General features: G+C 44.4%; 1 protein-coding gene across 1 annotated transcript in view; it reads right to left on the bottom strand.

Moving 5' to 3' along the window:
- The window catches only part of MYOCD (myocardin), a 50,404-nt gene extending 35,632 nt beyond the window's left edge, over positions 1-14,772 (bottom strand). The window contains 5 exon segments of the mRNA XM_014547008.1: positions 6,050-6,211; positions 8,615-8,690; positions 10,043-10,098; positions 14,550-14,593; positions 14,657-14,772. Of these exon segments, the coding sequence (XP_014402494.1) occupies positions 6,050-6,211; positions 8,615-8,690; positions 10,043-10,098; positions 14,550-14,593; positions 14,657-14,772 (454 nt within the window).
- Positions 14,773-15,084: the final 312 nt, after the last annotated feature.

Here is a 15,084-nt window from a genome sequence, read left to right as displayed (position 1 = left end):
CTGTCTTATTGTCTATTTGCCTTTCAAGTGAATGATAAGAGAGTGTCAAGACTTCCAGAGTCTCGGATAACTGGATACTTAGTAAATATGATTTTTCATTTTGTTTTACTATGAAGCCTGAGCCTTGGGGACACAGGTGAGTGAAGACTACCATAGGGTCCTTTAGAAATGTACGTGACAGTGTGAATGGGTGATTTCTGGACCAGCCCTGTGGACCAGAGTGTTGCTTCCTGAGTTAAAGGGATATGGTGATAAAAAACAAAAAACAAAACTCATCAACCTTGGATAATGAGGCTGTATATTCTGAACCATGGGTTTGCTTTTTAAAGAAGAAGCTGAAAAGCTGATCAGCCTGGTTCATAGGTCAATGCTTAACCATTGAGCCACACCGGCTGGGCTCAGTGTGTTTCTCACCGCCCCCCCCCCCCAAATAATTTGCCCTTTAATAATTATTTCTAATTATGGAATGATAGAGTTTATCCATGAGAAAGATATCCTAAAGCAAACCTTTCCTTTTTATGCCAAAGCAAATGACTGTCTATCTGTCTTATTGTCTATTTGCCTTTCAAGTGAATGATAAGAGAGTGTCAAGACTTCCAGAGTCTCGGATAACTGGATACTTAGTAAATATGATTTTTCATTTTGTTTTACTATGAAGCCTGAGCCTTGGGGACACAGGTGAGTGAAGACTACCATAGGGTCCTTTAGAAATGTACGTGACAGTGTGAATGGGTGATTTCTGGACCAGCCCTGTGGACCAGAAGTGTTGCTTCCTGAGTTAAAGGGATATGGTAATAAAAAACAAACAAACTCATCAACCTTGGATAATGAGGTTGTATATTCTGAACCATGGGTTTGCTTTTTAAAGAAGAAGCTGAAAAGCTGATCAGGCATTCAGGCGGGAAGCCTGGCTTGGTCCAAGGACAAGGTGAGAGCCCTTGGGGAGGAGGCGCTTGTCTATTGAAGCAGAGCACCAGGGCCCTTCTGTCCTTGGGACAGCTGGGAAAGCCAGCTGGGCTTCTGTTTCACTCAAGCAGAAACCAGGCCTCTGGACAATCAACAGCTTTCTTGGTAGCTAAGGCATGCTCCTGTCACGTGAGGAAAATACTCAGATGACTAGAGAGAGAATTAACAAGCTTGGAGTAAGCCCCCCGGGCACTCAAATCTGAGGGATCCCTGAGTAACAATGACCACGCATAAGCTGAACAAGGCCATGCTAAAATCCAGCATATAACTTCTGTTCTCAGAAACCATCACCCCCACGTAACATCATATTTGTGGTATTCAGTATTCTGGCCAGAGAGAGGGTGGCTGTTAGTGGTTTTCTCTGAAAGAAAAGCAGGGAGTCAGGTGTATGCTCTGAGATGTGGCCCCTCCTCCTGTGGAAGTCAAATCAGCAAGCTCCCTATTCCTCTTCCTCATGTCATTCTCATCAGGCAAGCCTGCCTTTCCTCCCGCTGGGACCTGTGAAATTCTACCTGACTCAGAAGATACACTTGCAGGCCGGAAGCGGGGTTGCTAGCTGGCTCCATAAAGCAGAGGAAAGTGTTGGGGAAGACTCGCTGCCGTCATTCAGCGGACTGCAAGAGGGGTTGAAAACGGGGAGTGAGAAGACAGATCCCAGAGCGAGAACTGGTTCTCTGTTGGGATAGGTTCTAGATGATTTTATCTTAGGGTTGGAGAATAGTTGGCCTTTAATAAAACCTGGAGGGAGTGAGACAGTGACCGAGCATTTTGCTCAGAGCTTGGCAGAAACACAGAAACACAGCTGCAGAGAGAGCTGGAAAATGTAAACACATCCAGAAAGGCACGTGGTGGGGGGAAGTGGGGACACAGACGCCAGGAGAACGATACACAGCAAACCTCAAGCCCGAGTCACCGCTTTATCAGCTGAGTAACAATGACCACGCATAAGCTGAACAAGGCCACGCTAAAATCCAGCATATAATTTCTGTTCTTGGAAACCATCACCCCTACGTAACATCATATTTGTGGTATTCAGTATTCTGGCCCGAGAGAGGGTGGCTGTTAGTGGTTTTCTCTGAAAGAAAAGCAGGGAGTCAGGTGTATGCTCTGAGATGTGGCCCCTCCTCCTGTGGAAGTCAAATCAGCAAGCTCCCTATTCCTCTTCCTCATGTCATTCTCATCAGGCAAGCCTGCCTTTCCTCCCGCTGGGACCTGTGAAATTCTACCTGACTCAGAAGATACACTTGCAGGCCGGAAGCGGGGTTGCTAGCTGGCTCCATAAAGCAGAGGAAAGTGTTGGGGAAGACTCGCTGCCGTCATTCAGCGGACTGCAAGAGGGGTTGAAAACGGGGAGTGAGAAGACAGATCCCAGAGCGAGAACTGGTTCTCTGTTGGGAAAGGTTCTAGATGATTTTATCTTAGGGTTGGAGAATAGTTGGCCTTTAATAAAACCTGGAGGGAGTGAGACAGTGACCGAACATTTCGCTCAGAGCTTGGCAGAAACACAGAAACACAGCTGCAGAGAGAGCTGGAAAATGTAAACACATCCGGAAAGGCACGTGGAGGGGGGAAGTGGGGACACAGACACCAGGAGAACGATACACAGCAAACCTCAACCCCGAGTCACCGCTTTATCGGGAGATGATCTGATCGTGAGAAGTGACAGAAAGGTAGGTGGGCTGGACCATCATCACCATGAGAAGTGCTATTCAAAGTGTTGTCTCTGCAGCTGGTCTTGGAGCAACTCCCTCTCTTTATGACATTTCATCTGATGACATCACCTTGCTCACAGGAGCATTGAAGGGTACCACTAACGAGGCTGATACCTGGTTGATAACAGGTGCTCAGTTCCCATCGCTTTCCTTGGATTAGGTCACACTAAATCCTCCACCTCTTTCTGTAGCCATTCCTCTCTTTACTCTTCAGAGAATCACTGCCTCTATCCCAAATATTGCACGAGGACCTCGCCTTAGCCCTCTTCTTGTTTTATACACCCTCCATCTCCCCAACCACCCTCTATCGGGCACTCTTAATTCTTTGTACCCTGCACTACTTCTATTTTTTTTTGCAGCATTTATTATCTTTTATTGTGTTATATAAATATTTCTTGTTTTGGTTTATTGTCTATGTCTCCCCCACTAGACTATAAGCTGTTAGAGCAGAAGTCTGTATGTTTTGTTTACTGAGATATCCCAAGCACTTAGGATTGTGTCTGACACAAAGAAGATGCTCCATAAATATTAAGAAATAAGTGAATAAAAAGGCAATCTTATCTAGTCCATCTGTTTAAATTACCATATACACTAAAGTCTCCCATTTATGATAGAAACAAACTAAAATGTTATCAACAACATAATAAAAAGCATAACATATATGTACCAGTGTAATACTGCTATTGAAACACTGGCAATGCAGAAGTAATAATAATTTTCTACTATATACTATATTAATAATTATTAAATTATATAATAAAATATTTTTGTACAATATAGAGTAATATAAATTATATGTGCTTTATATGATCATACATATAATTTTACATATGATATGCATCTATATATTCTGTAGCCATTTTATATACAATAAAATACACTATATATAATTTCTAAATAAAACAAAAATTATATATAATTTATGTTATAAATATTCTGTACATAATTTTAACAATTATATTAATTATATAATATATTAATAAAAACAGAATGTTGCTTTTCAAGTAGCAACCAGTGCATCAAGGCAGAAAAAATGTGATTGTCTACTAGACAATCTAAAGTAAATTGAGAAACTATTCAAACTATTAAGAAAATCTTCAAAGTTATAAAATAAATATGCAAAATCAATAGGTTTCTCATATGTCAGAAATAATTGACTTTACTTAAAGAAAAATATTTAGGAAAATAAAAGAAGACTTGAGTAGGTAGAGAGAGACTGTATTTTTGCTTCAGAATTAATATATTTTAAACATATGAATTCACCATAAGTTAATCTATTAATTTACTGTAGTCCCAAATAAAATTCTAACAAGACTGAAGTTGGCATGTGATAAACTGATTGTAAATTGCACCCAGCATATACTTGTGAGAGTAGCCAAGAAAAATGAGAAAGATCAGACCAAGGTAAAGAAACTTGTGAAGACAGATACTAAAGCAAATTGTAAAATATATCAATAAAACTGTGTAAAACTAAAGTTAGATCTTTCTCTTAAACCATGCACTTAAAATAATTTCATATGCACTAAGGATTGAAATATAAAAATAAAGTATATAAATGTTAGAAGACAATAACTATATTCTTGAGCTAAAATGTTTTCAATAAATACATTCAGAAACCATAAAGGAAAAGATTAATAAATCTAACTATATAGAAATTGAAAATTGCTATAGGTAAAATACACACACACACACACACACACACACACACCAAGGACACACTGGTAGAGGATGTGCAATATCTATGACAGATGGAAGATTAGCATTTCCCGCTACTATATAAATAGCTTTTACATAGCAGTAAGGGAAGAAAATGCCTGGTAGAAAAAAAGAGGAGTAACCATGAATTGATAATGACACAAAATCACGTAGAAAAATATAATCTCACCATAAACCAAAGAATGCAAGTTAAAATGAGATCTTTTGCCTGTCATATAAAAATCAATAATAAGTTTGCATGCATGGAATAGAATGTTCAAAGAAATGATAAGAGATGCCTGTTGGAGAACATTTCCTAGACCTTATCAGAGTAAAGATGGAGAGAGTGTGTGGTTAAGTGGGCTAGTCCAAATTCAAAGGCACAGGATAATTAGCATGAAGGGAGCGAGTATAGATGATGGTAAATCACAATGGTATGTTTAGGGGTACTGACAGGTTTGCATATTGTCTCTCCCAGAATTGATATTTTCATATTAACAGGTTCCAAATAAAAAATTCATGTGGCCTTTGAATGGCTGGGTGAGAGCAAGATTTTAGAATGTGAATAACACACTTAATGATCCTATATAATAAAAGCCCAGCGGCCAAATGGCAGAATGACCAAAACGACTGGTCAACCAGTTGTTATGACACACACTGACCACCTGGGGGTAGATGCTCAACGCAGGAGCTTTCCCCGGTGGTCAGTGCACTACCACAGTGGGAGCGCCGCTCAGCTGACTGGGATGAGCGGCACTCCCACTGTGGACTGATCCTACAGGCCATGCCTCCCACCAGTGCACGAATCCTGCACACTGGGCCTCTAGTAAGTTTAATAATAGGCTTTGTGTCTGATAAAATGTCTTTATACATACTTTTGACGAAGTGTGGAAACATTTAAATGTGTATTGCTTATTAAACATTTAATCCTTAGAGCTCTTTGTGGACATAATTGGAAGAAAGTAAATTTCTCTAACTTTTCATGGTAAATGCTCCTTTCTTCCTTCTAGTTTTCCCAAGTTTCACCCCAACACCTCTATGAATGGGTTCAGTATCCTCAGGCTATTTGGGTCCATTTGCTCTAAATGGTTCAAAAAAATCTACAAAATGATTTTATACAGTTTATGATAGAATTAATATTTGTGTCTCCTCCTTAAGTATTTGCACTTCAATTTTTTTGGCACATGTGAGGGTTGTCAAAGAGTTTTCACATGCTTATATGACCTGAACTTTGCTCCAAGGGCCTAGGAGTGGGGCAGGAATTGTGGTCTTCATCTGAGAGAGGTGAGGTAACTTAGGGAAACCCCAACACACAGCAGGCAAACTGGGCTTAGAATCCAGGCCTTCTCATTGGAGTCCAGTGCCCTTCCCACTCTACTGGTCCACTTTCCTCTACAAGAGGAGGCCAAAGATGGCTATGATGGAACCTTGTAGAGAAGATGTTTTGAGGATTACATCATGTCAGGTTCTCAACCTGCTCACCTAGAACAACATTCATCTATGTCTACCTGACCTTGGAGGGTAAGTGGATGGGAATTTGTTCCCCACTCTCAGCACCTCCGGTTATGGGGAACATTCTGGACAGCATCCCATGGCCCTCACCCCCGGGCCCAGCATGTCAGGGCCACAGCTCCCCCCGATCCTAGGGCACAGGGAAAGCATGCCTGTTCTACTACCTTTGATGGCCTCTTTCACAGTAGAATCCACAGGGAGTATGTTCTTCTCCACCAGCTCCAGCGGCCCCGGCCGGAGAGCAATTTTTTCGTTGAGATCATCTGCAAGTCGGGCTCTTTTCAGCTTCATCTGAGCAGCGGGAAGGGACCTCTCTGCTGTGGAGGCTAAGTGGGGGGAGGGAAGGAAAAGGATCAGCTCTCCAATGCCATGTTATTTTCGATTTGTTGCATTTGTAACCAAACATTGTGTCATCTGGTGCTCTACCATCCCAATAATTTTTTAATGCAATCATCATTATTTCACATGGATTAGCAACAAAAACTAGCCACTTCCAAAGAAAGACAAATAGTGAGTCAGGCAAACAGAAAAGTTAGAGAAACTTGCTTTGTAAGGATTTTTTTTTTAAATGTGCAGTTTGGTGATTCTGTAAGCAAGTAGTACATGGGGTCTACATTGCTTGCTGACCCTAAGCTACAACCTTTGGATGCACATCCTGTGTGTATGCTGGTACAGGCTGAGCCTGCAGAAAATGTTACCTATTTTTTTTTAAATATATATGTATATTTATTGATTTCAGAGAGGAAGGGATAGGGAGAGAGAGATAGAAACATCAATGATGAGAGAGAATCATTGATTGGCTGCTTCCTGCATGCCCCAGACTGGGGATCAAGCCCGAAACTCAGGCAAGTGCCCTGACTGGGAATTGAACCGTGACCTCCTGGTTTATAGGTCAACGCTCAACCACTGAACCATGCCAGCCAGGCCATGACCTATTCTTATAATTATATATTCTTAAGGCTTTTATACTTATCAGTGTGCTGTTAATTTAAATGTCCAGGTCAGTTGTAAAAGAAAAAGATTCACTTAAAACAGTTATCTAATTAAACAGAGAGATCTTGACAATGGAATTTATCCAACAAGCAGTTTATGATTATTTGGAGGGTGAGAAAGGTCACTAACAGAGCCCTAAGCTACCCCATGTTCCCTTGCCAGTTAGGCCCTGACTTACTTCCTGTGGACAAACTTGGAGGAGAATCTAGCCTCCTCCAAGTGTTGCTATAATGCTGAACTGTAAGCTAAGATTCCTTAAAACTTTACAACTTTACTCTCAACTTGGCACATTTAGAAGGTGAGATATTTACAGACAAGCCTCAAGCCCACTGTTCTGTTATTTCCATCCTACTAGGCCAGGCCGTGTCTGATCTAGCAATCTTCACCCAGCAGAGATGTCTAATTGTGGCAGCAGGCCAGGCTCGTCGAAGCTCTACCTGCAAAGCCCTTGATGTGAGAGATGGAAACTCCCCACTTAGAATCTTAGATTAACAACTGGGTGTCATTTTTAATTATTTATATTTATTGTTAGGGCTATACTTCCCCACCACAGAATCTGACTGTAAATACAGCTCATGCATATGGTTTTTCTTCCCTGAACTGGATTACAAATGTAGTTTTGTTTTTTGTTTTTCACTAAACATCATCTTGTAGACCTTTTCTCCTTAAATCATTATCCTTTTAAAGCCTTCTTTGTGGTGGCTGCGCAGTATTTAATCATATGGCTGATGAGTAATTTATTCAGCACCTCCTTCATTGTTATACAGTTCACCGTTTGCCATGTCTCACTATCTGAAGTAATTCCACAGTGAACACCATTGTACATCAATCTCTGCGTGTCCGATTATTTTCTCTGGATAAAATACAGGCATACACATTTTATTGTGCTTTGCTTATTGCACTTCACAGATGTTGCATTTTTACAAATTGAAGGAAAGACCTTCCACCACCAAAAAGATTACAACTCACTTACTTTATTGCTTGACTGTGGCGGTCTGGAACCCCACCTGAAATATCGCTGAGGTATGCCTGCACTAGAAACTTCCTACTGGGCTAAAGGGTAGACACATTGTAAAGGAATTTGATGTACGTATGTTAACATTCCCTATGTACTCAGAAGTGGCACAGCTAAGATTAGAACACAAGTGTGAGACCTTCCTAGCCATTATACGGCTTCCCCATTTGATTGTTTAAATGGCCTAGAGCTGTGGTCGGCAAACTGCGGCTCTCAGCCACATGCGGCTCTTTGGCCCCTTGAGTGTGGCTCTTCCTAAGCCTTAGGAGTACCCTAATTAAGTTAATAACAATGTACCTACCTATATAGTTTAAGTTTAAAAAATTTGACTCTCAAAATTTTTTTTTCTCAACTTTGGCTGCACATTAGAATCACCTGGGAGTCTTTTTAAAATCCTGATTTCTGGGCCTCATCCTCCGGAAATTCTGTTTCTTTGTTATGGGGTGGGGCCACAACATTAGTAACAAAGAAACAGAATTTCCAGAGGATGAGGCCCAGAAATCAGGATTTTAAAAAGATTCCCAGGTGATTCTAATGTGCAGCCAAGGTTGAGAACCACTGACCTAGAGTGACTAGGTGACTTCTCAAAAGTATCAGTTTCCAATGTCAGGGGACACTTTACATGAGGTCTTAGCAACTGTGCAGAGACAAAGGGCTCTGGCAGAATGGCCCAGCCCTGAGCGGGCACCTGGTCTACCAGTATGGCTTCGCGCAGCCTTACCCTGGAGTATGTGCATAGTAGCCGAGTGGGCGCGGTCGGGCCTGCTTCTGACCTTGCGCTGCAGGGCGTCTTCTGTCTGCAGGCACAAGCAGAACACACTGTCACCACCACACAGGGCCCCGCCGCCTGGTTCTAACTGCAGAAGAAACCTGAGCTTCCTCAAAGGGGAGAGCAGTCTTTCTATGACACATGGAACATGCAAATAGCCCTGGTCTACCTTTTCACGCAGAAACACTTACAAAAGTCTCTTTAATGGATTTCAGGATGAAAGATAAAGAGGTAAAAAGCTTGAGTCCCCATCAGGGCTACACAGTGAAAGGCCAGGCAGGTACATGTTAATAAATATGAATGAAGCTGTGCTGCTTCTATTATAGTGAACCCTGCACTCTTCCACTGCCTTGGAAACCGGCCACAACATTCACCAGGGTTAGAGTTGGCACCTAATCTGAGTCCATCACCATGACAACAGATGCCCTCCTCCTGTTAGCCACCCGGCTTCTCTCTGAGGCCCCTCCTGAGTTGGAAGGACACTTAGGAACAGACAATTTGCTGAGCCCTTGGTGACGGCTGTCTGTGGGGTGGGGCGGGCTGTGGCAGGGCCACACTGGGCCTCGGCTCTGACTTCTAGCCCTTAGTTGTTAATCCCACTACATTGGATCTCCTATCTGGCCCCTGAGAGGCGTCTGGAGACAACTTGAGTTCTGATTTTAAACAAAAACAAAGCCTGGTTCCTCTCCAGAGAGTGGGGACCACCGCCTGTCACGAGCACCTTTGAGCGGTCACAGCTCGGCTCCTTTCTCCACCCAGACCAGCGGCCAGGCTGGGGCTCAGAGACCCCAGGAGACACCTCCCGGCAGTTCCTTCCCTGCAGAGCGCTGGCGCTTGCTAAGTTGTACTTGTATTATCCATAAGTTCAGGTGGCAGAGATGTGCTATGAAGGTGCAGAATATACACAAATTTCTCCCCCAAATGCCACAAAACCCAGAAACAGAAATAAACTCAGTGCTCTTTGCCTTAAGTAACTGCAAATAAGGTCTGTGTCCACAGCCCGACCTCACCACTGAGCTGCCTTAAAAACACCTGATTGTTGCTGAGACAGGGCTGTAGTCACAGGCACAGCAGCCGCGAACCAACTCTGACTCCTACTGTAAAGTCTCTGACTTCTGCTGCAGCCTTGCAGTGACCCCCAGGTCAGAAAGGCTGGGGCATTTTTTTAAGCTAAAAAGTAACATTTTTAAAGCTGATGTAGCTGACCCCATTTCCAGTTTTCCGTTCATAACAGGAAGATTCCATATGGCATGCGGGCAGGGCGCTGGCAAACGGGCTGAGTTTCTTGGAGAAATTCTACCTGCTCTAGGCGAGGCCGAGCATTCAGAGACCCAGCCCTGGAGTCTAAGTTCAGGAAGAGGGCAGTTGGCAGGCAGTTACCTGGTCACTGTCCGAATTCTTTCTTTGCTCATGGAACACAGCTGGACCTCTCAGCGCTGAAACAGAAAGACGCAGACGTGAGCGGGGCAGCTCAGGGGCTCTGAGCATTTCTCAGTGTTGGCTGGTGCGCTGGCCGAGCTGTGCACAGTATGGACGTGGGCGCCTTACAGGCCACAAGCAATGGAGGAGGAAAGGCCTGGAGGACACAGCTTCCCTAAAGCCACAGGACACAGAGGAAGGTGGGATTTCGGCCTAAAACAGGAGGAGCAGCACAGGCAGAGGCGACAGGAAGAAAACACGGTGGCGACAGGGCATTCGGGTTCCTGAGGAAGTACAGGGGCCTATGGGAAGCTGGGACAGGAGTCACGCTCCGGTTTGAGGGGCAGGGGGAGGCTGGGGTAAGTAACACCCTCTTTGACTTTGTTCTGCCCTTGACTGCAAAAGACTGGGTGGAAGCTGTGGTCTGTGGGAAGGGGTCCCATATCGTAAGAAGGGATGGGTACCTTGGATGTGGTGTGTGGCTCGTTGGTAGGAACATGCAACTGAGAGTGTTGATTTGAGAAGCACGGAATCAGACTTTGAGGGCTGGAAGGGACCTTGGAGATAATGAAACACAACTCCAACCCTGACCAGAGTGGGGAAACTGAGGCCCACAGAAATTGGTTGACTTGCCCTGGGTCCCACTGTTCGGGCTAGAAGCCTAGGCCCTCTGACAACCTGACTTCTTTCAAGGTGTGTGTCCAAGACATTAACAAGCAGTGGCACAGGCACCGGTCAGTCACCGCACACAGCTGCTCTTGATGACCTGATGGGACACCAGCCTCCATCTCTCCACCTTGCCCTGGTTTTCCTACGATCTCACAGCTCCCCCTCCTGATCATTTACCCAGGCCTCTTGACTCAGCACAGAAGTAGACCATCATTCGGCAGAATTCTCCATTTTTTTTTATTAGTTTTTCTGATCCCCTGGAACAATCTCCACCAGGAGCTACAAACAGCACTTTTCATGATAAGTGATGAGGTTGATCAGAGATTATAGAATTGCACTGAGTATCTTTGTGTGTAAGTCTGAACAAGTGGACCCACAGTTCTAATATTCCTCCCACAGGTGTCCACCATTAAGCTGCAGGCAATGAAATATTCTCCCAAATTTTGGCCAGAAAAAAACTTGGAAGATCATACTAAATTTGAACAATTTTCAAAAGGGTGTGCTGGACAGTAAGCCATCTCCTTCGGAGTCCTGGTGGCTGGTGGACTGTGTTACCCTCTATCGAGGACACTGCTTGGAAGGTACTAAGCACACTCTCTCTAAACCCCGCCTGTCTCGCTCCAGCATTGACAATGTTATCCAAAGGAACATGCAGAATAGTCCCAGCTGTTTGCCTTGTGCCAAGTGTACTGGACTAGCCCCTTCTCATACTTTGAACAGATTAAGAGGCTTCCCTTCTTATAGAAAAAAATTAAATGTGTTGCTTGAATATCACTTTTCCTATTGCTCTAACACCAGTCTCTCTTGGCTGCTTTCACTCTTCCAATGGGCTTCTTCGCAAAATCTGCCATTTCAAATGCCCCTGCCCCTTCCCTCCTTTTGTCGCCACTCAGTGGCTCTGAGACATCATCTGGAGAAATGTGCGGTTCTACTGCGATGATCTTGCGTTTTCTCCCATTTGGGTCTGGTCACCATCCTTAGTAAGGAGGCTCGCCTTTTCCTGCATTTGATCACAGCTGCGATTCGTATTGATGGAGTTCTGAAAGCAACTCCCGTTTCCCTAGGCAACCAGATCCTACACATCTGCTTGGAGTCCAGTGGGCCCTGGTGAATCTCACAGTCTGAACTGATAGGTCTTCACCTGCATCCTACACGCTGGTGTTCACCGAAGTAGGTGTTATGTGCTGCTATGGTTTAGTCATTTCTGACCCAGAAGAGGAATCGATCTCAGTGTGGCCTGGTTAAGTGGTTGAAAAGAACAGCACCTCCTTTTCCTTAAGAAGCACCCCTAAGGGAACACTATGACTGCATCTTGAGATATCGCTTACATGCAAACTCAATTGGTTGTAATTGGGCTTAAGACTTAGGAGGAATTTATCTGGTTCTCTTGTCCCTGAGGCTCTTCACTTTCTAAGGGAGTTTATTCATTGTTCTAAGAAACATTGCATTTCCTGTTTCCTGTATCTTAGCTTGTCAAGCTATAATTCATCACTTCTTGGTGTTAACAGCTCCCCCGTGAAATGATTCATACAGCCCAGCTCCGTTGCCAGGGGCACAAAAGTCTTCTGGAACCTTCTAACACAAGGTGGGAGAAGCTAAGTCCATTCAGCAAGGACTCAGGAGGAAGCCAAAGGGGTCGACACACTGCATTTTACCACATGCTATTCTCCTCAGGGCTCAAGGCAAGCTACATGTTGCATTGGCTTGAGGTCGCACTGTGGACAGCCACCCTGCCGTGGCCCTGCCACAGACACTGGCTTATTCTGGGCTCTGAAGAATGTGGGTTTAGCCTCCTCCCCTGAGGGCCAGCAGAGGCCACAATGCACCCTCCACCCCAAGTTCAGTTTTTGGAAAACGCATAGAGGACTCTGCTGCTGCCAACCCTGGGAGTGTCAAACAGCAACATTTTGTATCTAAGGGACATTGACATTTCAGATCGACAAGGAATTTTAATTTCTAAATTAAAAAAAAAAGTCAAATTAAAATTCTTTGTAAATTCACTCATGCACTCATCACATTCTCCCCTAGAGGAAGATAATCGTTTCTCACAAGAGAATTCACATTCTCACCTCAGAGTCGGTTACAGCTAGCCTGGGTCAGCTGTGTGCATAAACCCTGCTCTCTCAGGAAAAGATCCCAGGCCTCCTGGAGCCCTGCTCTGCACTCTAACCTCATATCTTCATCGGGGGCCCGGTAAAAGCAGAAAATAGATCTTGGGGCACTTTAATCCATTGAGGAGAGGGGCCAGCACAGGGGAGGGGCCTGGTGTTGGTGGCAGCTCTGACAGCTGTGCCTGAAGCAGGACCTGCCTTCTCTCACCAGCCGCTCACTCCCCGGCTAAGGGGGAGAGAACACAGCTCCTTGGGTATTTCTGATAAAGATCAAGAGGGAGAATCAAAGAGCCAGAGACCTGGGGCAGCAACTGGAACTCCAAGTGGTTCTCAAAGTGTGGCCCCCAGGCCAGCATCCTCAGCATCACCTGGAAACTTGCCAAGAATGCCAATCCTTGGCCCCACCTGAGACCTCCGGACCCCAAACTCCAGAGGTGTGGGAGCAGGGGGCTGTGTTTTAACAAGCCCTGTGGGTGATTCCGATGCACACATTTGAGAATGGCTGCTCTGGAGTTAACAAGGCAGTGGGTCCTGATCTAGGGTCCCTGGGTGTTCAGAAGGGAGTGATGGTTTCTAGGGGTGATGGTCAATATTTCAGAAAGCTGAAGGAGAAGGGTGTGTTGCCCAGAGGAAAAGCCTGCCCAAGCAAATGGAACTATCACTTTTCACTGCTGCTGCCTAGACTCACAGCAACTTGGTTCAGTAATGGGTGTCCTCATGGAAATCATTGGTTGGTAAGTTTATGTGACAGTAATTAGTCAAAGGCAGACATAAGGGTTAATCATTCATGTATGTAGAGTTCTTTGGGAGGAAAATGAAATGAATTCAAACATTTGATCTATGGCAGGGATAGGTTTGCTTAAAGAAGTTTTGGATGACAAAATTATGGGGAACCATCAATTTAGGCTCTATTGGGGCTTTGCATCTATTTTTGGTGTGGGTTTGAACAAGTTTATGGTCTTCCTGTGATCTCAGTTTCCCATTTATAAAATGGGTTTAGTAATGCTCTCTTTGCCTCACTCTTAAAGACAAATTGGATCATGAGTATTTTTCCAAGTAGCTGTGTGTTATCACTATGCCATGCAAAAATGATAACACTTTGGAAATTATAGGCTCTCTTTAGGTTGGCAATATTGCCAATCCAGTACCCAAATGATAGTCTCAGGGGTCTTCCCAATGTAGCTTTGCTATACTTAAGACCTGGCTTGAGCACCTGGACAAGTTGACGGAGCATAGGTGGACATTTTGGAATTTGTCAGGAGAAGGGTACAAAGACAAATTCAAAGTATGCCAGTAACTACTGGTTTACTTATTTCTAAGGATCAAGAAACCAGAAAATTGAATGAAAAGGGGTGGGGAGCAGAAGGGATTTAGGATTGTTTACCCAAATGGGGTTGCCACGAAAATCCAGGGTGCCTTTTCCTATCTCTGAATTTGAGATGTTAGAAAGAAGGGAAGAGGCAGACAGATTGAAACCCTTGTGCCGTGTTCTGCTCAAACAGCCAACAGTGTGTGGTAGGTGCTGTGGGGATAAGCCAAGTCAAATGGATGCACTGAGAAAAGGAAGAAAGGCTTTGCCCACTCAACGTCTCAGAACTATCAGGAAGCTGCATGTGGTGCGGGCACAGGAACTGCCCAGTCATCCTTCTTGCTATGCAGGAGGAGTATCACAGAACTCAGGGATTTACCAAGGCTTTGCAGTAAGTATGTGGCTGCTGTGGCTTGGATTAGTCTGCAAAACAAATAAAGGCAGCACCATTCATAGACAGCTCATCGCATCTTTAAATTCATTTACATTGACCAGATCACGGAACCAAGCTGCCCAGACATCTCGCTCTGAGCAGCGGCGGAATGCTTGGAGTCTCCGTGGAGAGTCACAGCCGCTCTGGGCCCCAGCCCTCCACCATCCATCTCAGTTCTCTAATCTCGTTCTCTGTGTTCCAGGACAGTCAACTAAATGTTCTCTCCTCTCTCCCCGGGATTCATATAGATTAGCTCCACGTTTATAGCAGCGGGAAAGAGAAAGAAAAAGTAATTGATTTCCTTCAATCCTCCCAGATACCCACTCCCACGTAGTGACGTAATGTTGTCCAATATTGTTAATGGGGACAATTAAGTAGGGGTGATTTGGGGCCCCTTCTTGATTGTAAGCACTTAGAAACACAACTTATATCTGAATCTTCTGGGCTCCACAGGGCCTTCCTCACAGCAGATAGTCAAAAT

Source organism: Myotis brandtii, unplaced genomic scaffold (genome assembly GCF_000412655.1).
Source record: "Myotis brandtii unplaced genomic scaffold, ASM41265v1 scaffold461, whole genome shotgun sequence".
In the NCBI taxonomy this organism is placed as follows: domain Eukaryota; kingdom Metazoa; phylum Chordata; class Mammalia; order Chiroptera; family Vespertilionidae; genus Myotis; species Myotis brandtii.
Note: the sequence above shows the minus strand (reverse complement) of the source record. Positions and strands in the feature narration are given on the sequence as shown.